The sequence below is a fragment of the Chlamydotis macqueenii genome, chromosome Z (genome assembly GCF_036417535.1).
Source record: "Chlamydotis macqueenii isolate bChlMac1 chromosome Z, bChlMac1.mat, whole genome shotgun sequence".
Taxonomy (NCBI): Eukaryota; Metazoa; Chordata; class Aves; order Otidiformes; family Otididae; genus Chlamydotis; species Chlamydotis macqueenii.
In genome coordinates this window covers 76,229,264-76,254,332 of record NC_141593.1, presented here as the reverse complement: position 1 = coordinate 76,254,332, position 25,069 = coordinate 76,229,264, and the positions used below count along the sequence as shown (strand labels likewise).

The following is a 25,069-nucleotide window of genomic DNA, read 5'->3' as shown; positions in this document are numbered from 1 at the left end:
CCCTGTAAATTTAAAAGATAACTGTAAACAGAAATTGATAAAAACATTACCCATTCTTGTTCTGCTTACGAAATAAATGCAGCACACAATTTCCCATGCAAAATACTTCAAGGCCAAGCAAACTGCTACTGACATTCGCTATTGTCGCTTTCCACAAATCTCAAATGGACCAACCTGTGCACTAGAGAACATCACAGTTGGTCTTTTGAAATTTTTGTCTCATACAACTTACACTGATGTTAATATTATTTAATACTTGCCTTCTTTTTTTTTAAATATGAGTACATCATTATGTTCCCATTCAATTTTTGGAGTATGGCAGTCTCTGCTCACCAAGGTTTCCCAACTGCATTCCCACTGCAATCCAGTTTCATCATCAGCTTGCCCAGAATGCTTAATTAAATGAAAGAAAGAAACTTTAAAATATTTTTCCTATATCGAATATCTTTTTCTGCTAAATTCTAAGGTGGCTTAGGTGTTTTGTTTTTTCTTAAAAAGATCATTCAACTCGCTTCTATTATAACGTCAAGAAACTGCCTAGTTTCTTCATGATAACCTACTGCCATTTCCACCATTCGCGGAATGCACTTACACACTCCTATTTGCTCTCCATGTCAGTCTAAGTGATACCACATTTCTTCACTATGCAGATGATAAGCCTTAAAACAGATACATGAATGAAGAGTCATATCACTTCCCAGGACATTTTAAAATGTTTGGTTTCTGATACAGTTTTCATTTCTTGATTTTATTCTGCCTTATCTAATTCACCAAAAGGCTGCAGTTTTACATGGTTAAGAAAAAACAAAGAAAGAACAATCCATGAGACTACGACTTTTAAAGAATGTTGTTGGCGGGGTCGAGGGGTGGACCTTATTCTACTTCAGTTCCACAGATCTGCATCCTAAACTACTGTAAATGGTTTAAGCAGAAAAGAAATAGACAATAAAAAGGGAGACTGAAATGCAGAACTTGCATGACAGTTAGATCCTCCTAAGTTCCAAAGTAAGGCAGGATAAAGACAAAGAATAATACAAGATCAAAAAAAAATAATTGTGGAAATTCACTGACGTTTTATTCTTGGAACACATTAAAACACAGTGGTGATACATTATGAATACAAACTGTAGGTATGTCTTCAGATTTCAAGGGAAAACAAAATTTCAAAGCAGCAACAAATGATACTGTAGCTGACAGGTCAATAAAATATTACCCATTCACAGCCTAGGAATTAATTTTGAGTGAAAGTATTTTTTGGAAGCATGTCTCCAAGAAAGGGCTATGGCAAGTCTTAATAGAGGATGAACTACTTGTTCCCCTATTACTTGATGTACATAAACTTACCTAGATTCAGCTACTTAAGCCGTCTGCTCCTTGAGATCTCTAAGTCTTTTTCAGAGCTGTTACTTCTAGCATAGTCTCTCATCCTTCTTTGCCGCAATCCTTTCTTTGACAAATGCTTTTACAATGCTTATACCTGCAGACTTCCTATCTACAGTAGTGTCTTTAGAAATGAAATGTGTACAACACTTCTTTTAGACTTGACAAAGGGTACAAAAGTAAGAACCATAGCTGCTACTAATTTCATTGAGTCTTAAATCGTCAGATATTTCATGGGAAATAATTAAAACTAATGTAAAACACAGAAAACTCTGATATGTCACCTCAAAAAAGTCTACAGCAGTATCACTCATCCATAGATTTCCGTAGCAACCCTTTCTTCAACGTTAGGTCAGTCTAAGTGATCTTGACTTTTTCTTTGTAAACGACTAACTACAGGAATGTAAAACTTGATCCTCTCCTAAGGCATTTTGAGATCCAGGTTTGTTTTTTTTTTTTTTTTTTAATAAATGAAATTTACTAGCAACAACTGCATTTTCATTCTACAATCCCCTAGTATTTTAGCAGACTTGTCTATTACATTAATTCCAGGCTGACTACAGCATAGGCAGCTTCAGATTTCAACGCGGACAAGTGCAATAGGATACCCACTGTATGCTGACAAAACAGTAGCACATTTTCAAGTCTTCCATAACTTCACAAGGATTTAGAATTAAAACCTTACTTGAGCCAGTCAGAAACCAGTTCAGCCAATTCTTTTTGCTCTCTTGGACCAAATTATTTGAGGAGGATGATACTTTAAATGTACTCATCTATGTAATATCTTCCTTAGTAACTAATGGATTGTCTTTGTGACATACAAATATTTTTGCTTTTCAGATTCAGAAGAGAAATACTAATGGAACATCTTGGCCTATTCTGAAGCGATGGTAACATTTTTTTTCATCATTATTCAGCAACAGAATTACAATACGCCAAACAAGAATATAAGCCTAGTACGATTCACAGAAAATTTTAAAAAGCATTTCTGATCATAATTCTACCAGTTGCAGATCTTTCCCTTGCTCTTATTCTGATTTGGTTTTTGTAAATTCATTTTTTCCCCATCTATTCTTTCATATGCTTAAACTCCTGCTTAAGCAGGAAAAGCCTCATTTAAATGTACTTTCTTAAGTAAGAAACAATGAGACTTTTGACCATATAGATGTTCTAAAACTTGTTCATACAGATCTATGTATGTGATTCAAGGTCATTGCTATCTTTTCTGAAAGCAATGGAGCATGAATCGAGAGAATCAATCAAGGATCAATCATCTATTACATTTGTGTATAAGAAATCCAGCACCATCTATGCACACAAAACACACAGCTAAAGAAAAGAACTTGAAGGTATTTGTTTTGTTATAAAAAACCCTCATTCTCATTCCCATCACGTGGCACTACTAAAGTCCCCTTGCTTTTGTAACATTTTAATAGCTCACTTCATGGCAGCCATGTAAAGAAGCACAAGAGTTTCATAACTTGTAGAGTGATGGGAAGACAGATATGAGGTTAGCTCTAAACTCAAAAACTCCCATGCAGCAACAAAGCATGCTGCCAAAAGACCACAGATGTATACCATATGAGCAGCTTAAGCTGTGATACTGAAGGGAAACCATGGAAATTCTTTGTTTATAACATACTCATGTTAGTCTAAGGTGTAACATGCATCAGCTCAGCATTTTGGCTGGTTTTCAGTTTGATAATTTTATAGCTATACTAAGCAATAAACTTCAAGAAATGAACACAAAAAGGAAGACAACAGAAAACTAGAAAGTGAAAACACTGCTGAAGAGATGAACATTATAAAGGAACCATGATACACAGAATCAGTTTTGAGCTTTTTTTTTTCTTTTGAGCTTATTTTTGTGCTAACAGAAGTTAGTGCAAAAATGTAATTTTATTTTTCTTTACTAAATTCAGGCACTAATTCTACCACAGTGACTTTCTTAAAAGGAAAGAAACAGATTGGCTTTCTATCCTGTTCAGAGTGAAGTCCCCATTTTACAAGCTATATGTGAATGAAGTCCTTTTGTCTTTTGATAATCAAAACTTATCTCCAGATAGAGCCAAGAAACAGCTTCTCTAATACTGCTAAACTGCATATGACTAATCCAGGGGAGTGGGATGGAAAAGGGGATGGAAATCTGCCTGGGCTGAGTTATTGTGAAGACATAGTGAAGAATGATTGCTGTGCAAGTCCAAAGCTATTGAGACAGAAACTGGCTGACCTAGTGGCCAGTTCTTAAGGCTTAGCACAAATATGAGAACCAAGCCCCGCTTTGATATCTCGCACTTCCTCTTTCAACAAATGAAACTTTTGGGTTGCATTACTTCTGAATTGAGACATAATTTTCAACTGATGAGGACGCCACATAGCTGAAGTGATCAAAGCTTAGGGACTTCAACAGAAAAGCTGCTACTTCAGCTGAGTTTGATTGTTTGTTTCAACAGAATCTAATTAACAGTCTGAAAAATAAATAGTATTTCTGAAACCCAAACTCAGATGTAATTGTGTTTGACAAATAAGCGAAAAGTTCCAGGTTTTTTTTCTTGGCTTTCTGTTCTACTGCTGACTTCACGACCGCACATCAGTCTCTCACTTATATGAACTTTCTCATGTAAAGTTTGGAGCACGCAAACAATTAATAAAAAACACAGATTGAGATTTTTCAGAGGGAATATGTTCACAAAGTCTCCCTGAAGATGAGGAGGACAAAGGCAGCTAGATCAGTTTTAACAGTCGTCACATAGGGGATCAAGATAAATTGACTTCAACAAAAAAAAAATCAGCATTCTTTTAGTGTTATTCCTAGTGGAGCTTTCAGCAAAAAGCTATTTTATTTGTAGACAACAATGTCCAAACCAAAGTGCCTACAAGTAATAGCACTACTGTAATAACCATCTAGTGTCTTAGTATGCCATTGCCTGCAACTGTTGCCACCTCTATCAATTACAACATTGCATGAACTAAAATAAGAGAATACTGGCATGTAACCTAAAATGCTCTGAAATAATCAGTTGAACTGTTTATCTACCAAGTGTTCTAAAATTAGTTTCCATGCCTATGGGAAAGAACTGATGGAAACTCAAGATCTTGCCTATCTTCCATAGGTGTCAAGTTGATAACGAATGGAAAATTTAGGACCTGTGAAACAGCTGTGCATCTACTCTGACCAAAAGATAATCCTTGAAAACAAACACTGAAGGAAACCAGATCCTATCTCTTAAACAACTCTCCTTAGGCCATGGCTTTGAATACTTACTTTTCTTCACTGAAAAGAACAGCTGGGATCTATAACAGAATGATCTCCCAATTTAAATGGCCAACTTCAGGGGAAACCAAGAGTTAATTCATTACAGACTGCACTTGAGAAATTCTTAATTGTGGCAAAAAAACCCACAATGGGCTCAATTATGTTACAACTTCAGGTTTCATCGGCACTTTTATTTTCTAGATTTTAAAATAAAGTTTATAAGGAAGGAAGGAAGAAAAGAAAGGCCACTGTACACCTGAAAAAAAAAATAGTGAAATGAAGAGGACTAGCTGGACGACAATCCTCTCTTCTCCTCTCCTTACTTTAAGGGTTGTGCTGAAGTAAAGATCATGTGGAGAATCCCTCTTACCCTATTCCTAGTCTCTACAAAAGGATCCTGATTTGACCAACAAAGAACTTGCTTGGTGTACCTGCTGAAGAGATCCTTTTGCTTAGACTCTACTTTAGTCTGCTATACCAAATGCATACTGAAATTTTAACTTATGCAGATACTACAGATTACCACTGAGGCAGGGGGTAGGCTTTCTTGCAGGAAAAGAGAGAGAACTTAGAGCAGAAATACTGTACATTTCAATATCATCAAGTTTTTGCTTCAGGAATCTAATCCAAGTAAGAAGGTGGTGTCCCCGTGGTGTAGAATCTGCAATCTGACCAATACACAATGATGCAGCTGCATTCAGTGCATTAACCAAAAACATTATATATCCTCATTTAACAGAAATGAAACTAAAATGAAACAAAGATGTGTGCCATTTGCCTGGACATCAGGATTCTGCCTACCTTCAGTATGATGGAGAGGAGAGAAACAATAGGGTAGCTATAAATTTATAAGACAATCTCTTATAGCAAATATTTATAAAAATGCTTGATATATTCAGAGCTTCAAACTAAGAAATTCTATCATCATTGCTTTTCAACACTTATTTTCCCACCCTTGTGAGATTATAGTTAGACTGTCCAGTAAGAAATATTCTGGAATACAGACAACATATCATCCACAAGATGACCAGCAGATAAATACAAATATTTATACCACAGCTAAGATGAATATCTCTTTATCAAACCAGGTTTACTAGGGCCTTACCAAAGTAACACCTCACACTGTCTTGTCCTATAGAGTACACACATGTTGATTTGTTAAAAGGTATGCTCCTTCGAAAAAAGGCCATATAATTTGCTTAAGAGGCTAAATATCGCTTTACAAAACTAATTACAATTTGTGCAAGCTTCCAGTGGAGCTTCTGTAGAAATGCCAGACTGTGTCAACTAATAAGATCATTGCACCATCCAAGCTGTCTTAATGGAAGAGACAGGATTAGTTTCTAAAGTAGCAAATGTCTATAGCTTAGGTGTTAACAACGGTTAGTTTATGTTACTTGTCAGCTATAAGCTGGTTTTGAGCACTCCTCAAAAGCTTTAATAATAAAGACAAGAAGAATGTTGGTCTCCATCTTATGTTGCACAGTCTTTTGAAAACAATAATTACACAATATCTATTAAGGATTCAAGCATTAATTAGAGAGTCCCACCATATAAATGTTAGCTTTACATTTTAAATTTATTATTCCAAATTCTAAGGAACAGAAAAACCACTTATGTGGTGTTTACCTTATTTCCACAATTTGTTGAAAATTTTTAAAATTTATGCAAGCAATCCTATTAAATTCAAACAACTACTAACCTGTAAGTAAGCCAAAATGACTCTAATGAATCATAAATTGCTTCTCTTAAACAAGAGGGAAGAAATCTTATTCCATTTCAGACTGATAGTACTGAAATTTTATAATTTACAGGACTAATAAAGGATAAGGATTCATGTATATCTATAAAACAGAAAACTTGCACTCAGAGCCTTAGTTGCATCAACAGAACTTGTCCATTCAATGAAACTATTTTCCACAACGTATCTCAACACTTAAAAAATAGTTTCAGAATCCTGTATGGTATTATTGCAAAAATACATATTTTGTCCTCAGCTGCTACCTTAACCTTAGAGCAAAATATGTATTTCCTTCTCAAAATCAACGTATATTGCTACCACCCTGAACTAAGTCTACAGAGAGCTCAACATAGCCCAGTATATTTGGGCTTTCCATCATATACTAATAAGTTGTATCATTCTAGCTCTCAGAAAGAAAGAATGCATATGATAAAGATAACTTTCTCTTTCTAAAAATTTTTCCTTCAAAGATGTTGAAAAGGTTCTATGTCACCTACTAGACTACCGAAGCATTAACAGTTTTATGCCCTAGTTATGGGGAAAAACCACACGGATTTTTAAAAAAATATTAATAAATTCTTTACCACATGGGAATATATTTCTTTTCAGTGTCACGGTCCAGATTAAGTTGTGGTAAAAAGGAAAATGCTCACATGTTGTGGAAACTGTGTTTATTTTCTTAAGGCATATGACCTGACATCTAGGGACTTTTTTTTTTTTTTTTAATTAAAGCAGCTGCCATTTCTTGAATTACATCATTTTCCATACTTAAGTACATAAACTACCCATCTTGTAATCTGTAACAATTTCTTTTGTGCTCGTTCTTGTTTGTTTAGAGCGTCACATTTTAGGTAGTACTACTCCAACTGAGTGGTCTGCAGCAGTTAAATCCCAGACAGACCTGTCACTGAATCAATTTCAAGCTTCTCCTTTTCTCTTTCAACAAGAAAACTCTAAGACTCCTGAAATAACAGAATTATAAACCCTGAACACATATGTGTATCAATTCATTATTAGAAAGTTAGATTTCACCCAGTCTAAAGCCTTAAAACTGCAATTAAACAAACAAAAAAAAAGAAACCCTAAAAAATGAAAAAAATCAACTTCCAAAATAATTGGTTTTAAGAAGGAAGAAAGATCCAGGGCAGTTCCCTCAATAAGCTCTAGGAGCACTGGGATTAACTAGCACAGCTTTTTCAAGCACTACAGCACTACCAGAAAACCTGAAGAGAGATATTTTGCTCACACACACTACTGATTTTCATAGAAAAAAAATCCCCAAAAAACCAAATTCACAACAAAAGATCGATCTGTGAGTATAAGAGGTATTGTTAAAACAAAACGTCTTTATTTGACATTAAAAAATTACCAGAAATTAACAGAAATATACTAAGAATCATATATGCAAAAGATAAACTTAAGTAATTTTGTCATTCTACAAAAAACAGATCAGTTTTATGCATGTGACTTAATACATACTCCTGCTTCTTGGATATCATCTGTGAATGTACATATTTGCAGAATGCTACAGGGCACACTTCAGCTCCTCGCTCTTACCAAGCAAATTAACACCATCTCAAATGTATTTGCACTGCCTACACATTCTTTTAGTACCAACAGCAAAAACCTAATGGCGCTTCAGTACAATCAAGAAATTGTTCCAAAAACGTGTGGAACAAAAAGCTCATGCTTTTGTAATATAAAGAAAGGAATAAAACAGATGTGAAACTGTTTTGTGGATGTTTCTGTTTAGACAGGCCTGGAAAAAATGGAGTTTCTTAACAAATAAAAGATAGCAGGCAATTCCTATAGGCTTACAATTATCCATGATGACTCTTGATTTGTTATTATTACACTGAAGCTCTTCAAACGATTTTGACTCTGAATAACATACACAGAAGTAACAGAGATCATGGACAGGGGGACTAGTTCCAGAGATGTGGTACCCTCTGGATGCTTGTTACCCTGAGTGCAACATGATAGCATTAGGAAAAACGTATGTGTAATTCCAATTTTGGCATCCTACTGATTATGTATACTGCTCTTTCTAGCCTTTCCGTAACAGTGGTCTTGATTAAAGGCCATTGTTCAGGAAGGGAAGCACACACATTTCCAGATGGCATAAATATGCTGCAATGACTAAACAACATTTGATGAACACACGCAGCTCTGGCAGCGCACCAGAAATAAACCACTGCATTCATGTTATATAAGTACAGTCTGACAAACTTGAGATAAACCACACAGCCAGATTAGGATGGGTGGAATCTGGGAATATGCTACCTCCCAACTCCAAGTCTTAAAAACTGTTAGTCACAAAAGGTAACAAAAATTCTTACAGTGTCAGTTTTAGACATCAGCTTGTCCAACAAAAGTTAAAATCAAAACAATTTAGGCTTATTTTTTTTCCTGCTTCTAATCAAGCATTTATTTTAAACCATTAGCTCACAAAGGCAGCTTTAAAATACTTTTTTTTTCCTGTTTAGCCTGGTCTCTACTTCCCTGTATGTGAAATCTTGATGTTATTTACTAAGTCATCTCCCCTTTCTAAGTTGACGACTGTCAGTCCCATTTCTATGCCATGACCTCCTACCTCCCTCACCCCATTTCCTGAATACCTCATTGTCTGCTCAAGCTCAACACGGCTGAAGAACAGAGATGCTGCCTCCTCCAGATGCTGCCATCCATTTGTTCTCTAGGCTCATACAGGTATCTGCATCATTTCTGCTATTATACTCTGTAACAGGCAGCAGCTCTGTAGCCAGGCAATACCTTCAGCTCAAATCTCTCCCTCAACCTTCGCAGTCTAGCTTTGCTATTAAAGGTAGCAACATTTGTGCAACTTTTTTTTCCCCACCAGAGCAGTGAGTTTATTTTCCTCATGAGAAATTCAGACATCAAGGATGCATCTCTGTCATCTTTCCTCTTGTGTTTGGATTTTCGGGTGGGGTAGTACCCACTTTTTAGAACCTACAGAGATCTACCACCCCAACCAAATAATATAAGGGCAACAAAATAAGAGTAGTATCTGCCCACATTTTTTTCTGCAAGATATTTAGTTACAGTGAATGGTTTCAGTCTTATCCTGTGGTAAATTCCATGTAACTTAACATCTTCCTGGCATTCTAGCCACAAAGAAAATAGAAGCTTTAGATAAATTGATTCAAAAACTCTTGAGGATCACAGACAAAAAAAGGCAAGTTAAATTAGCATGGTAAATCAAACACATTTGCAAGATACACAGTCAGGACTTCATCAGGATTTCAGTAGCAACATGTATGAGGGGCCTGTGAAGGATGCTGAGCTCAAGCACTCGCCTCACTGTTCCCACTCCAAAAACCAGTTTACTCATCCATTTCTAATGCCCCTTGAATCTGTTCTGACATTCAAAAATCAAGGTGTAGCCTATCTAGTACAGAGTTAACAGACAAGTCCTGCCCACCCACTGCTACCACATACAATCTGGCAGAATTATTTTTAATCGCAAATTAAGAACTCCTCTACCTTGAATAATTTGCACTCTTTGGTGCCCTCCATCATTAAGCTGTTAGAGCACTGTCTGGTGGTATGTACCTTTTCATCTTGTTAGAAGTTATTAAAGGTGGACATGAACATTGATTTTCTAACCTCAAAATATAAAGGGACAGAGTTTAAGATAAACTGTTAAAACCAATGAAAATTACTAACGCTATTACCCGATATACTCTATGCTTGCAGAGGAAGAGCAGAGAGACAAACTTTCCATTGCTAATCAAGCAGTTTTGGAGCAACTGTGCAACAGCTTTGGTTGGTTTGCTTCTTTTACTCATTCTCTCTCAAGATAAAGGACTGGTACATAAACTTTCTTTTATGATGTTCTTTTTGCAATTTTGCTGTTTTTATCTCCAGATTATACCACTGAAATAAGAATTTTAAAATTATAACTATGTCAGGTAGCTAACAGACATAACACACACCCTTCCACTAGTTAGCACAATACTTTTGTCACCACACATCCAAAATAATGGCCTTTTAAAAATATCCCTTTCCCGAATACCTTGAATAATTCACTCATAGTCTGCAATGATTCTTGAAAGCAGAACATCTTAGTTATGTAGTTTACAGATTTTTCAAGCTAACACACACGTGTACCAGCAGGCTGATCACACTCTGGTCTCCTGAACAAGAGAGAATTCACATTTAATTACTTATGGCCAAAGAAAATACGTTTTTGCCCCTCACCACAGCTAACAAAACAGGTCTCAGAAACATAATTGGCTTGTTTTATATCAATTGGTATGTAATAAAATAATTACTAAACATTTGCATGTAGTCCTTTAAAAATAAAAAATACTGACAGATCACAAACAGAAATAAATCTCAAAAGTACACAGATTTTCTTCATAAGTAATCCTGAAAAATTCATAAATGTGTCAAAGTACTTATTTTTTTGTTGTTGTTGTCACACCATGAGAGCCTTTTTTTTTTTTTTTAAATATATCAGTTGTTTTCTGGACACCCCCACACTAGGACAAGTAGGGATGGGAGTGACCAGAGAGAGATGCTTCTTAGATGCTTCTTACCTTCAGGCACAGATTTTGTTTCAGTGCACTCATTCTAACAGCATCAGTAAAGTCTCAGTGGAAGGGAACCACAGAGGAGACGGTTGTGCTATCTTTTTAAAAGCAAGTCCCAGAAGACTAAGAAAAGATCCAGACACAGACAGTTGGTTTACAATAAGCACCAAGCCTCAGGACTGCCTTCTAGTAAACTGTTGTCAGCTTGTAGGAAACAATCATTACCAATACACGATATTACTAACTCAGTCCCCATACAGTTTGGAGGGAGGTGGATGTTTGGAGAGTAGCAGATAACCAAGATGACTGACTTTACAGACAACATGAAGCAAGCTACCATTTCAGTGGGTTCAGGGCAAAATTTTCATCCTTGATTGTAATTACACATATGTGTATTTGAAATATCGCTTTAAATATCCTTCTGTTTGCTATTGGCTGGTATTTGCATTCTCAGTTTTGACCTACGTCCTAGACAACATCTCATTATTTCTTAATAAGATTAAATTACACTGCTTAATGTATTTCAGTATAAAATCTCAGTAACACTGAGAAAAACAAAAAACTGAAGTGGTGAATGGCTGATTTAGAAAATCAGTTTCTCAAAGCAGTTAGCAAGACCACACTGTTTCCACGCTTTGTGAGTCCAAGGAAGTAAGAGATGATAGTTTATTCTTCTGTTGTCAATTGCTAGCCAAAAAAAAAACCTTAAAAAAAAAAATCAGAGTTATTTAAAAGATATGTTCTCATGATACATATGGTTATTCAATAGGATTTTTGTTTAGCTTAAACAGTATTTTAAATTGTGAATTGAACAGTACTAGTAAAGGCTACATAAGGTCACAATTTTTCTCCAACTATGTATCTTCCAACTTCCACATGCACCACATTACCTAGGTTCAGACCTCTCATTTAGACTAGAACTTTTACTTGCACTGTAACTGAAAATCAATAGCTTAAGTTAGTATATATCTAAAAGCTATATTAGATAGTGCATGAAGGTTTGGTTTTTTTTCCCCCCGAGAGTGGTTCAGTTCAGACAGGAAGAGTTCAGATTCAGGCTAAAGCAAAATAGTATGGCCAGTTTTATTCCAAATAAATAGCAAAAATCCATCCATGTAACATTTCTAGGACAGACTACCGATATATAGAATAACAAATTCTCATTCTAGTTAAAACTGAACAGCCACAAAACACAACTGCAAAGTAGCGAGTTCAGGATGAAGTCATGAAAATCTGTCTCCTGTTGCTTTGCGAGTTGTATACGATAATCAACTAAGCGCACTGAGAACTAGTACAAAATGTAACAAGCAGTTGAAAATTTGAGGAGTATAGTAATTCAAGTTCTGCATTAAGGCATTTTAACTAAGTTAGAATTTTACCCCAAGCTAAACTGAAAATATATTAAGCATCACTTAATAACGAGGTATATTTTTCACGTACTATTTTCTAGTAACAAAAAAAACCAACTTAAAATAGGTTTAGACTAAGGGCACAATACTCCACACTTACCAGTTTATATATGTACACACACACAAACTATAACATAGCCTGTACCTGATTATGGAAACAATTGATAAATAGCTTCTGTAAAGAAAATATAGGAATGCAGAGATGTAAGACAAAACTAAAGTGAAATATTTCTGTTTATTGACAGAAACTACTATTGAAAAGTATCACTTTGCAAGCCAGAGGTCCTTCTCTCACCTAAGAGGTTCCCTTTTAAGTCACATATAGTACGCAGCAGACTAAATCTGATGATGTTTACATATCTAATTTCAATGGGATGGATGCTATTTGCTAGTGAAGGCCACAACAACAATTCCTGGATTGGAGAATGCAGTCTATTCTTGGAGAGGACGAGGAGAGATGTGTGTAATTTTTGTCTTCCTACTGATACCTCAGTGTTGGACGGTTTTTTCACACTCCCTGTTGCCCTCCCATCCCCTCTCCCCACCCTACTCAATATTTAAGTCAGGTTAAAAGATTTAGAATAACGTAATGTTGCAGTAGTCCAGATTGAATGAGCAGTAAGAAAACCTGACTGTTTCCAAATTCCAATTTTTGGTACCTCTGCAGCTTCTAAAAGGATTGGCAAGAATCTGTTACCACAAATTAGCATATGCTTACATATTTATGTTATACTAATAACCTACAAGTATTAATCATGCACTGAGAAGAAAATGAGAACAAAAATCTATACCTCAAAGGCTTAAAAAAAAAAAAAAAAAACCCAAAACTTAGATTGGCCAGAGAAGAACACATGCAGAATGACAAGGATTTGTGTTCTGAAAACCCAAAAAATGCCAAGTTTTTTGTAACCCAGTTACATTTTATATCCAACAAAGCAATTAAAACTCAATTTCAAATGAAATGTCAAACTCTATTTGCAGGAGCATCTGAGAGGAATTAAAAAAACATAACATAAACTTATTCTTGAAATGGTATGCTGTATTTACCTCCCTGGGAAATGTATTTTTGTGAGAGAACCATGCTCAAGATTTAAAAAGCAGAGAACCTCTCTTCCAAAGGATTTTCTAGTAGTACTAATATCTTTTAGAACAATTCTAAATGAATATTTGACTCACAAAAAAAATTCAAATATCTATGTAATTTGGCTTCAAATTTTAAATCTCAAATGAAATAGCCTTAGACTTTGTCCTCCTTGATAAAAAATAAACTTACTCCACACGCTCTCAGACATCTAACAGGCAGTAATTAGCATTCTGTAAAATCCTACAGTCACACACAACAGTTTACAGTGAGGCAGCAAAATTTGAATAGAGCTGTTCCACTAGAAAACAGTCCACCTTGCTCTGCTTATTGAATAATGAAATTAGGAACTTGTTTTCACTGTTCAGAGCAAACTTTACTTTTTAATGTCAGAATTACTAATATACAGTAACTTTATAAAATAAGTGAATATATGTATTTCATGTCACCACAACTTAACAGAAGAAAAGAGGAAGCATAACACCTTCCTCACTACAAGTACTACAGCTATCTTATTTCTGCATCACATTACACAAAGATATTTCTGTATCTGTCAGTTTTTTAAAAATACTGGACAACTCAAATCTTCCCCTGTCTTACATTTCAAGACAATTTCAGCATGTAACTGTAGTAGAACTACTATATGTATTAGAATTAACTGGAAGCATTTACTCAAAGCTTTGAGGGTTGAAACATATCCCTTCAGTATTTTATAACGGTAAAGATTCTATTTCAGTGAACATAAAATTTAACAAAACATTATTATCCTGAGCTTGAGGGTCTTCCTGTGCCTTTGCAGGTAGAAAGACAAATGCTTCCTCTGGAGCTGCAAAAGCATTTCTGAAGAGAAACATAGGCAAGATTCTTGCTGTTCCTCAGGCTATGACTATTGTTCATCCTTACAAAGAACACGGGACTGGAGTCTTGTAGTGAAGTTTTAAAACCCACACACAGTAATCTATTTTCCAGAGCATCTACTGTCCTTTATATTTTTCTTGGGAATCTAAGACTTGTCAACATGCCATGATTTAAAGATTTTCCTCCTAAAATGAAAGCATTTGTACTCAGCTGTACAAGTAAAAGTAAGCCTTGATGTCTACACAGAGATTTTAAATGCACAGCAGGTATGCCAAAAAGGGAAAATCCAAAGGAGCGGAGAGGAAGAGAGGGGAGACAATACAATAACATCAGGAAGGAGAAAGGACAACTGACAATTTTTCTTTTTTAAAATCAAACCAAATATCTTGTTTTGTTATTTTAAGAATATTTTACATCTATTTTAATATATTTAGACTGTTTTGCAGTCACGAAATATGAAAATGCCCTTTATAATGTCTATTACAATAGGTCTTAAAGCAGTTAGTTTTTGGTCATTTGGATATTTCCAGTGACATCCACGAATCCTAACAGGTAGATAGAAACTGGAGGAGTATTTATTCATTGCAGCCCTTGATTCTTCATTTTTCAACACTCTCTCATTTTTAAAGGTATATAGTTCTGATAATGTAAATGTACTCCCCCCCACAACACGTGTCTAAATCAAGGGAAATATTACAATCAAATAGCTAAACAAGTAAAGTAGCATAACTTAATTCTCCAGGACTTTTGTCAAATATTGTACACACATTAGTATTTCGAGGGGAAAAAAAAAGGAAATTAAAAAAAAAAGCTTCTATGACCTGAAGGCTATAGAAGTGACCCACTGCATTTAAAGAGTACCTACAAGACCTGAAGAGTTCACAAAGGTACATATCGGGAGAGATGAAGAAAATCATGTAGCGCTTAGAAGTCTGACATCACACAAAAGATAACAGTAGATGTTTTCATTGTATAAGGCACATTAGTAAGCTATTTCCAAACCGAGCTTCCTAGAAATTCATTCAAGTGTATGCTCTTAAATCCTGCAGAACATAGATGCAAATGATACCAAAGAGTCATTGCCTTTACACTGACCTAAAAATTAATCATTTCATCCTTCTGTCTTTTCAGTTGAGCAGTTAGTCCAATTGCCTGGGAAACAACCTGAACTCTCAGTGACCTTTGTTATCCAAACAACGTATCATCAGTGGTTTGGAGGAAAGCAACTACTCAAACCTTGAACCAAGAGAGTTTGGACAGCATAAAGAGCTCTACTAATTCCACTTCACTCGTTCAGTATGCTGTGAGAAGTTCTGGCTAGCACGAATTTCTCCAACTATTTTTAACTTGTAGTAAACTCATAATGAACTCACAGAACTGACGACGGAAAACCAGCCACAGGAAACGGAAGAGAACAAACAGCACCTCTTCCATCAGCCTAATCAGTAACAGTACTGTACCTAAGGTGTAACTTCTTAACCTCATATCCTCCCTGTTTACAAATTTACACAAATGGTAAGAAAAAGAACAGAGCCTGTCACATTACTGTAAAAAAGAAGACTGCTAGCACTCAAATAATTGTTTATCAAAGGCTATTTAATCAATTTAATTGCCAGTACTGAAAAAAAAATCTTGCCGGATTTCCATTATTTATTGTATGTGGAGTGACTCGCTAAAGTACTTGGAAAGATTTACTTCTAAGTGGTCACCTACTTAGATCAAGCGCTAAATCACTGACTCTGTGATGGTGTTTGTTTAGGTGGCAGCAGTTTAGCTGGCCCAGCCTCAATGGCCCCTTACTGAGATCTCTGTGTGTGTGGCCCATTTTGCACTGCAGCTGGCCTGACACACAAGTCCGACTGTATACCAAACCCATTGTTATTTTAATGTGACTCTTAACAGTCTACTTTGTCCTCACCACCCTAAAAACATTTCCTAAGGGCAGAGTGCTGAACGCCCTACGGCAAAGCCACCTGTCATAAAGAAGATAAATCACAAAACAAACCAGAATTTGTTAAAGGCGTAATTTTTTAGGCTCAGTTACAGCAGGCTGAGATACAGCTAGAAAAAGTATTTATAAAAACTCAGACAGCATTTTATCTTTTTTGATCAAGGTCTCAAAAAGATAAGAAAGTACTAAAATCCTAAAGGATTTCCCTAAGTTAGATTATGATTCTTTTCTGATACTTTTAAAATGACATGCAACTATGACACCACAAAATAAGCATGTTATATAGGTATCTCCTCTAAATCAGATATGAATTATTTATGACTTAAGGAAGTTTTCTATTTATTAAAAAAAAAAAAAAAAAAAAAAAAACCAAACACCAAAACATGAGCACCTAAGTAGACTCATTCATTACATAAATCTTACATATACATAATTATTATATATAACGGTTATAAGCACTTTTAAAAGGATTTCGAGATAGAGGTTTGGTTTCATCCTATCAGAACAGTGCTGGAGTTACTTTTAAGACTCAAGCTTTGGTGATAGACATCAGTTCATGGAAGGAACCTACCTGTTCATCAAATAACAACAGGTAAATTAGACTGTAAATTGTAGTCTTCTGAATGACTGTTAAACAGATGCTGTAAATCACTCCCTTGATCTTTACTTATGCTGATGGCAAAAGCTATAAAACAAAAACTGTCACAGAGATTTCACATCTGGGTGCAGCCTGCCTTCTTACACATTCCCATGTTGTTGTAGGTCTGCTTGGCCTTCAAAACAGGGCTCCGGCTAACAAGTGTAATTCCAGGGAGAAGCGATTTTGATGAATGATATACAAGTTTCTAAATCTCTAAACTTATTTACTTTCACAAGCAAATAAGGGGTAATTACTCTTCCCTATCAGCTAGCAAAGGAAAACCAAACCCATCTTCAAGGGCTTGTTTGTAAGCTTATGTCAATGAGATGTTTACAATGACAACTTTTATCGCTATAGTGGAGTATCATCTGTCAGACTTACCACTGTCAAATTTTCCATCTAGACTACAAAAGACACAATAAAGTTTCAACAACCAAACTGTGGCACCTAATGACGGATGATAAACCTGTTTTCATGAGACAACTTGCAAAAACCTCCACCCTATTGCTCTTCAACTAGTTTGTGTGCCTATCTGTAAATACAAGTTCCTTAGTGAAGACATTCATTGCACCACAAACCAATGGAGCTCACATATAGAGTAGTCTGGGCAGGTAAGCAGAGATTCACAGGTTTTGGGATGGAGAACACCCACTAAGTTATCTAATGTACTACACTGCCAATGCAGGACAGTTACTTACCATGCATTTTCCGTTCCACTGTCGGGCCAGTTTTTAAGTGACTGACACAATGGGGCTGCTACCACTTCCCCTGGCAAACACTTCAGCAGTAAAACAGTTTCAGAGTCAGAAACTACTTCCCAATAATATGCCTACGTTTTCCTGTGCTTAACATCACTCCATTATTTTTAATTGCGCTCCTCTAGACCACCCAATACAGACTTGGCATGTAATTGTTTTAGGGAAGCAAATCTTCAGCAAGCTGCTTCAAAGAAAGTAAAAAATATTTCAAATACCGCAGTTTAGTACAGTTATGGAAACAAAAATTCAGTATCTAACACATCTTATTATCATCAAGTGACTATTACCAGTTACTAGTTCAAAATCATCTACAGATATTCTCTACCAGAAGGCTGAAAAACAAATACGCAAGTGCACGAATGAAAAAAAAAAAAAACCTCAGAAAAACAGACTACTGAAAACAGTATTTCAGATTTACACATTCACTCAGCTCCTGAAAATTGTGTGTCTATAAATCATAATGTATATACATACAGTATTTCAACATTGGTACTTGTTAAGCTGAAAATTATGCTCATCAAGAGAAAAATCAAGTGACAATGGTGACACAGCTAACTTTACTTCACACCAGTCAATAAGGATTAAATTACTGATCTGTAACACAGTAAATGTTGCTTTTTAAGGCTTAAAATTCTAAATACTAACTTCTGATGCACTACCATATGAAAGCTTTCATTATTTATGACAAATTAGATCTGCTTGCTAAGCTCCCAGACTACATACGAGGCACGCTAATCATGTACAGAGTATGTTTCACACGTACAGATATTTGCAAGGAACAGGGATCAACAGATACATCAAGATGGTATACACAGATGTTAGCAGCATACTTCTCCCACATGGACGTGACAGACAAAAAAAAACACACAAAAAAACCCCCTGTAATTTACTGCTCTTTTTCTGCTTTCTCAGAGACATTCTCTTTGAGAATTAAAGTAAAAAAAAAATTGGTAAACACCATACTATCAGAAATTAGTGTGAATCATAAGTGCATCGAAAATGTTACTTGAGATTATTCATTTAAACTACGGTATCTAAAAATAAATACAAATTTTCTTAACAAGGAGACAGAAGCAACTTGTCTTACAAGCTGCAAGAATTTATCACTGTAAATTCTTTGAGATGCTTTTAGCACACTCATTCCAGTTGCAGTATACCCGTCATGTACCTAAATCTCACAGACTTTTCAGCCAGCAATTATTTATAGACTGTGTAGATATCATTTGTAAATAAGGGCCCAGGACATAACTCAACTGAATCTATGACATACTCAGAAGAGGCAAATTATTTTGTAGAAATTCTACTCTTAATTTTAATAGGAATTACTGGTTTATCCAGATTCGATGGACAACTATTGCAGAGTATTGCACCGGAAATTACTAGCTGAGGTGGGAATAGGTGATTGTTGGTGATCAACGTAATACTGTAGGTAAGTTTCATTAAAATTAATTAAAATAATCAAGTTTGTGTATACAAGCGTGTATGTACCTCTAACAAAAGGCATATTGACTTCAAAAGTAGACAATTTATTCTTAGGCACGTGTGCACTCATTTGATGAAAAGATTTGCAGTAACAGATGGCTGTATGAATTCATAAGCATTTTACAGCTCACAAAGTATAACAATGCATTTCAGAAGTCAGCAGGTTTTTTAACTAAAAAGTGTTAACTGCATTATTTAAGACTAAGCAAAACATTCAGTATTCAAACACAACGAGCCAGAACTCCATGCACACTTTTTTGTAATCTCTCTTTTTGTTATATAGCAAATTATAGAATTTGCTTTAAGAATATTAATCTTATAATTATTCCTGATAATTTAATGAGCTTTTCTCACAATAGTGACTAATAATATAATGGGCGAGGAGAGGTAGAGAACTTGAAGGTAGTAGCATGTGCATTACTGTCAAAATTGGAAATAATTTGTTCATTTTCCTTTATGCCCACATTTTTAAAGGAAAACATGAAGACTAACTACATCTCTCAGTTTGACTCCAGGTAGCACACCTAGCAAAAGAAATGCAGTACAGTTTAACCAAAAGCTCTCCTCCCACCACATACACGGCCATCGTCATCCTGTCTCCCCTCGTCCTGCTCCTTCCAAGACTGAGAATGTTGCAATCTGTGTATAAATACAGTTACTGAAATACAAAAAGAGAAAGAGAAAATATTCATAACAACTAAATGAAAGATATAAAGATAAATATCCAGTAAGTATTGATAAGAGAAAAAACTGAATTTAAGTCACGTTTAAGTTGCAGAGTAGTTTCTCCAGGCTTCCTCTGCGGTAAATGTACATTGAGCTGAATCTCAGCTCTGGAAGTACAGAGCCCAGAAAGATTAATTTCCTAATATGATGCTGAAAGATATACATCACATATACTTTCACAGAGAATTTGCAAAATGTTTTTAACATATTCTATTATACACCTGAAAGCTATTCATAGTTCTGACAAAGGCTTTGGCAATTTTATTTGTTGGCATTAGGTCAGTATGGAAGGAAAAAAAATAAAAAGTGCATTTGCACCCAAGAAATTACATCTTTTCTACAAATGCTCTTTTGACACCCAAAGCTAAAAGTATGTATAGCCATCAGGACACTTTGATTTTCAATTTCTTTGGCTAGATTATTATTTTCCCAAATTGATAGATGTTTTCATATGAATTAAATTTCTCGTAAGCCTTAATTGATGGAAACATATATTAGGTGGGCCCACATATATGAAGATATTTTCCCTCAATAAAAATATAGTATGTATTTCATCTGTCTGGTATTCAGAATATATTATGTGTGACACAGGCAAGAAAAACAAGATTCTTAAAATTACTGCTCTTATTTTCTAAGTACAATTTGATCCTAACCTTGTAACCCTGCTGAAATATAGTACTTCTGACCTAGATGCTTTGTGAACAGCACTCAGACCTGTAAGCTCAAGAGAAGCATCAAGAATAATGCAGATTGAAAGATTTACATCACCTAACTTTTGCCATCTCAATCAAGAGCCAAATTGTACTGAAGTTTCCTATATTGCACAAGGAAAAAGGTCTGTAATTAAGTACTCTTAAGAAGGCGAACTTCATTCCACTGAATCTCTCTCTCTGTAGTTACTAAAATGAAGTCAAGACCTTGACAATAAGCGTGAGCTGCTACTGATTAGGTAACTGGAATGGCCTCCCCCTTTAAAATTATTTTTTCATCATCTTATGTAAGAGATACACATACATGAAATATACACATATTCCTATTTCAGTTTTGTGACCAATACCTGTACCTGCATTCTTTGCTTATTTGCAATCCAGAGGAAAAAAAAAAAAAAAGTATTTCCACCTTTCACTTTCAACAGACATATCCCAGAAACGATAGTTTCCTTGTTTTGGTTTCTTTTTTTATTACAAGTCAGACACCTCTGCTAGCTTCTTAAAAGGTTATACCTGCCAAAATTAATCAAATTAGAAGCAAAGCACGTTCCAATGGTCTGCAGAAGAAATCTTTTAAAACAAAGCATATAGGACAATCCTTAGACACTTTGCTCCCAGATACAACTCCATGCTAGATTTTGATCCCAGGGAAAAAAGAGGTAAGGCCAAAGACATTCTCACTTCTATCTGCAATCTTGTCTCCATTCTCTCCCTGCAATTTTCATCTCCTCAGTAATCCCAGTGAACCTGATTGCAGAACTGTGCCCTGAACTAGATCAGTGCAATTTTAAATCAGTGCTTTTTAAATCCAAATTATATCACTAATGTGGCTGAGTGGTCAGTCAGCCAAACTGCTACCCTAGCACAACTGAAGCAGTGGCAAGTCTTGGTAAAGGCAGAGTATTAATTTTTGGAGGATTAAAAAAAAAAAAAAACAACCCAAAAAACTAGCCTCTTCCCCAGAAAATCTTTAACACCAAACCACAATATGAAATAGCCAAAAATCGTCTACAGATACAGATTATACTGGCTTCTTTCTTGTTTTAAGATGGTTCTTTTCTTTGCAGCCAAGAAACCAACAAGGAATCATATTCCTGGTTGTAATTTAATGCATATACAATCAGGAAACAATTTTAGTGTTAGTCTACAAAATATTTAAAGTAACAGAAAAGCTCATTTAGAAAGTATGTTTTAGCATTTGAAAATGATCTTACTGAAATTATAATTTTTTTTTCATTATTTAGGTGAGTACAGAAAGAAAAGAACGAAGAAACAAGCAAAGCAGAAATGCATTGGGAGCTGGAATTTCCAAAGGGAAGCATACTTCCCAAGTTCGGAACTAAAAACAAAGTCATAGCTTATGGAATTATCAGCTTAACACTAAACTGCAGCTCCAACATGTAGGCATACACTGTTTAAAAAAAAAAAAACAAAACCTCAAAACATAAATTGTAGAATCATAGAATGGTTTGGGTTGGAAGAGACTTTAAAGATCATCCAGTTCCAACCCACCTGCCATGGACTAGATCAGGTCGCTCAAAGCCCCAGCCAATCTGGCCTTGAACACTTCCAGGGATGTGGCATCCACAACCTCTCCAGGCAACCTGTTCAGCGCCTCACCATCCTCATAGTAAAAAGTTTCTTCCTGTTATCTAATCTAAATCTACCCTCTTTCAGTTTAAAACCCTTAGCCCTCACCCTATCACAACACTAATGCAAAACTTAAAAAGAGAAATAATACTCTTCAGTAGCATTTAGGAAAGTAACACAGAAACAATTCTATCGACACCAGGTTTTGATAGAAAAACACAAACTTGTTTCTAGTTTTTCCCATGGCAGAGTTCACAATATTCATTCAATTTGAAATATGTATTGCAGGTCTATTTGATTTTAAAGAACCTAACAAAATACAGAAACATACCAAGAAGGTCCTTCTCATAATTTAACAGACAAATTTGAACATTTAACTATACTTACAGAGCCATCTTTCAGATTTCTTTCATAGGAGAAGTGGCACTCCATATTTTCTTCATCTCTTGAAATAGCAAAGTTATATTTGCCAGTTGATTCTTCTCCAACTATCAACGCTTTCTTCAGTTCTTCAACATACTTTTCTCTATTCATTTCCATGTCAGCAGCCTCCCTAGAAATTTCAGCTTCAGACACTATCAGAAAGAAACATGTGAGAAATAAATACTCATATGTGTGTGAACTTGTGTATATATTTATATGTACATATAGACACACACTCACACACCTTAAGGGAGAGGCAAATATTAGGAGACTATTCTTTCCTTGACATATATCAGTGTGCCAAACTCTTATGGAACTGCAGCAGGAATACTGTGTTTTTCATAAGAATTAAGTTCTGTCCCCTTTTTTCCTGCCTGAAAATTGCTCATTGCTACTAGTCCACAATTCTACTTGCCTAAAGTTATTCTAAATAACACTAACCTTACTACAAAGAGTGGAATGATTTAACTATGACTTATTGTGCCCCCTCAGTCTCTTTGAAAGCCTATTATCTAAACCCTGTAAGACAAAAGATGCAACTGCCTCCTAACACATTTTTGAGCCAGTGTTCCAAGTTTGTAACTTACAACCTTAAAAGAAAAGAAACTGTCAATTTACAAACCAAGCTACATCTAGAGACTTGAGAATCCATGTTTTATCGTTCACATTCAGGGGCCTCTAAACAGAGGGGTGTGTTTCCAGCTGCTCAGGGCCATGTTTTGAATGAGTCTTTAGTTTCTCCAAAGACTGAGGCTCCTCATCCTCTCCAAGCAATCTATTCTGGTGCTTGATCATCTCTATGTTTAAATGGAATTCCCTGTATTTCAGTTTGTGCCCATTGCCTCTTGTCCTTTCACTGGCCATCACTAAGAGCAGCCTGGCTGCATCTTCTTTATTCCCTCTCATCAGGTATTAATTAATATACATCGACAAAATCTCCTTGAGCCTTCTCTCCTCCAGGCTGCACAGTCCCAGCTCTCTCAGCCTCTCCTAGCATGAAAAATGCTCAAGCTCTTCAGTCATTTTCAGGGACCATCACTGAAAATTCCATGAGTTCATGTCTTTCTCATATTGAAAAGCCCAGAACTGAGTCTCAAAGGTGTCACCAGGGCTAAGTAGAGTGGAAGAACCACCTCCCTTGACCTGCTGGCAACACTCTTCCTACTGCAGCCTGGTTATTGTCAGCCTTCTTTGCTACAAGGCCACACTGCTGGCCCATGGTGAATTTGTTGTCCACCAGGACTCCTAGGTCCTTTTCAACAAGGCATCTGCTTGCAGCCAGTCACCCAAGGCACCAGTACAGGTTATGGGCTTCTTCCTCCCCAGGTATAGTTTTAATTTCCCTTTGTTGAATTTCATGAGATTCAGAATCACAGAATAGTTAGGGTTGGAAGGGACCTCTAAAGGCCATCCAGTCCAACCCCCCTGCAAGGAGCAGGGACATCTCCAACCAGATCAGGTTGCTCAGAGCCCCATCCAATCTGGCCTGGAATGTTTCCAGGGTTGGAGCATCCACCACCTCTCTGGGAAACCTGTGCCAGTGCCTCACCACCATCAGTGTAGAAAATTTCTTCCTTATGCCCAGTCTGAATCTGATTCCTTCTATTTTAAAACCACTACCCCTCATCCTGCTAAAGGCCCTGCTAAAGAGTTTCTCCCTGTCTTTCCTGTAGGCCTCCTTTAGGTACTGGAAAGCCCCTTTCTAAATCCATACTGACTAGTCACGATCTTGTCCTTAGTATTTTTTTTAATGGTTTCCAGGATTACTTCTCCAACACCCTCTGGTCAACTAGCCTCCAGGTACCCAGATGCACCCCCTTACCTTTCCCAAAAACAGGAGAGGCATTTCTTCCAGTCTTTAAAACTATTACCTTGCCAAAATAATCACGAGTGACCTCATAACTACATGGGCCAGATCCATCACTACTCATAGTCTCATCCCATCAGGTCCCACAGACTTGTGTACATCAAGTTTCTTTAGAAATTTTCTAACCTGATCCTCCTCCAAGGGGAAGTCTCCTTTGCTCCTGACTTTCCCACTGATCTGAGGAGCCTGGGATTTCTAGAGGCAAATCTTAATTAGCAAAGACCGAGGCAAGGAAAGCAACGAGTAGTACCTCAGCCTTTTCTATGTCCTTTGTCATCAGTCCCCCTGTCCCATTCCACAGCAGGCCCGTATTTTCCCTCATCTTCCTTTTGCTGCTGATTAGCCTGCAGAAGAAGAGGCCCTTCACATTCCTTGCCAAATGCTGTTCCAAGTGGGCTCTGGCTTTCCAAATCCTAACCTTGCATGGCTGGTGACTGTATATCACTTCTTGGTCATCTTCCCCTGGCTTCCATCTCTTGCACACTTCATTTCCATGGCTGAGTTTAGCGAGAAGCATCTTGTTGATCCATGCAGGCTTCCTGACACCTTTGCTTGATTTCCTGCTCCAATAGATGAACCATTTTTGAGCTTAGTGGAGGTAATCCCTGAAAAAATCAAACATCTCTCCTGGACCTCTATTC

The 25,069-nt window shown here is 36.2% G+C and overlaps 1 protein-coding gene across 3 annotated transcripts in view; it reads right to left on the bottom strand.

Annotated features, from left to right (window-relative positions):
• XRCC4 (X-ray repair cross complementing 4) overlaps positions 1–25,069 on the bottom strand; it is a 156,907-nt gene that overhangs the window by 128,403 nt on the left and 3,435 nt on the right. For 2 of the 3 annotated variants that reach the window (XM_086770686.1, XM_086770687.1), the window contains exon 2: positions 22,526–22,713. In XM_086770686.1, the coding sequence (XP_086626812.1) occupies positions 22,526–22,713 (188 nt within the window). Of the gene's footprint in view, positions 1–22,525; positions 22,714–24,846; positions 24,931–25,069 lie in introns of those variants that run through there. The other variant, XM_086770688.1, reaches the window with a different exon arrangement.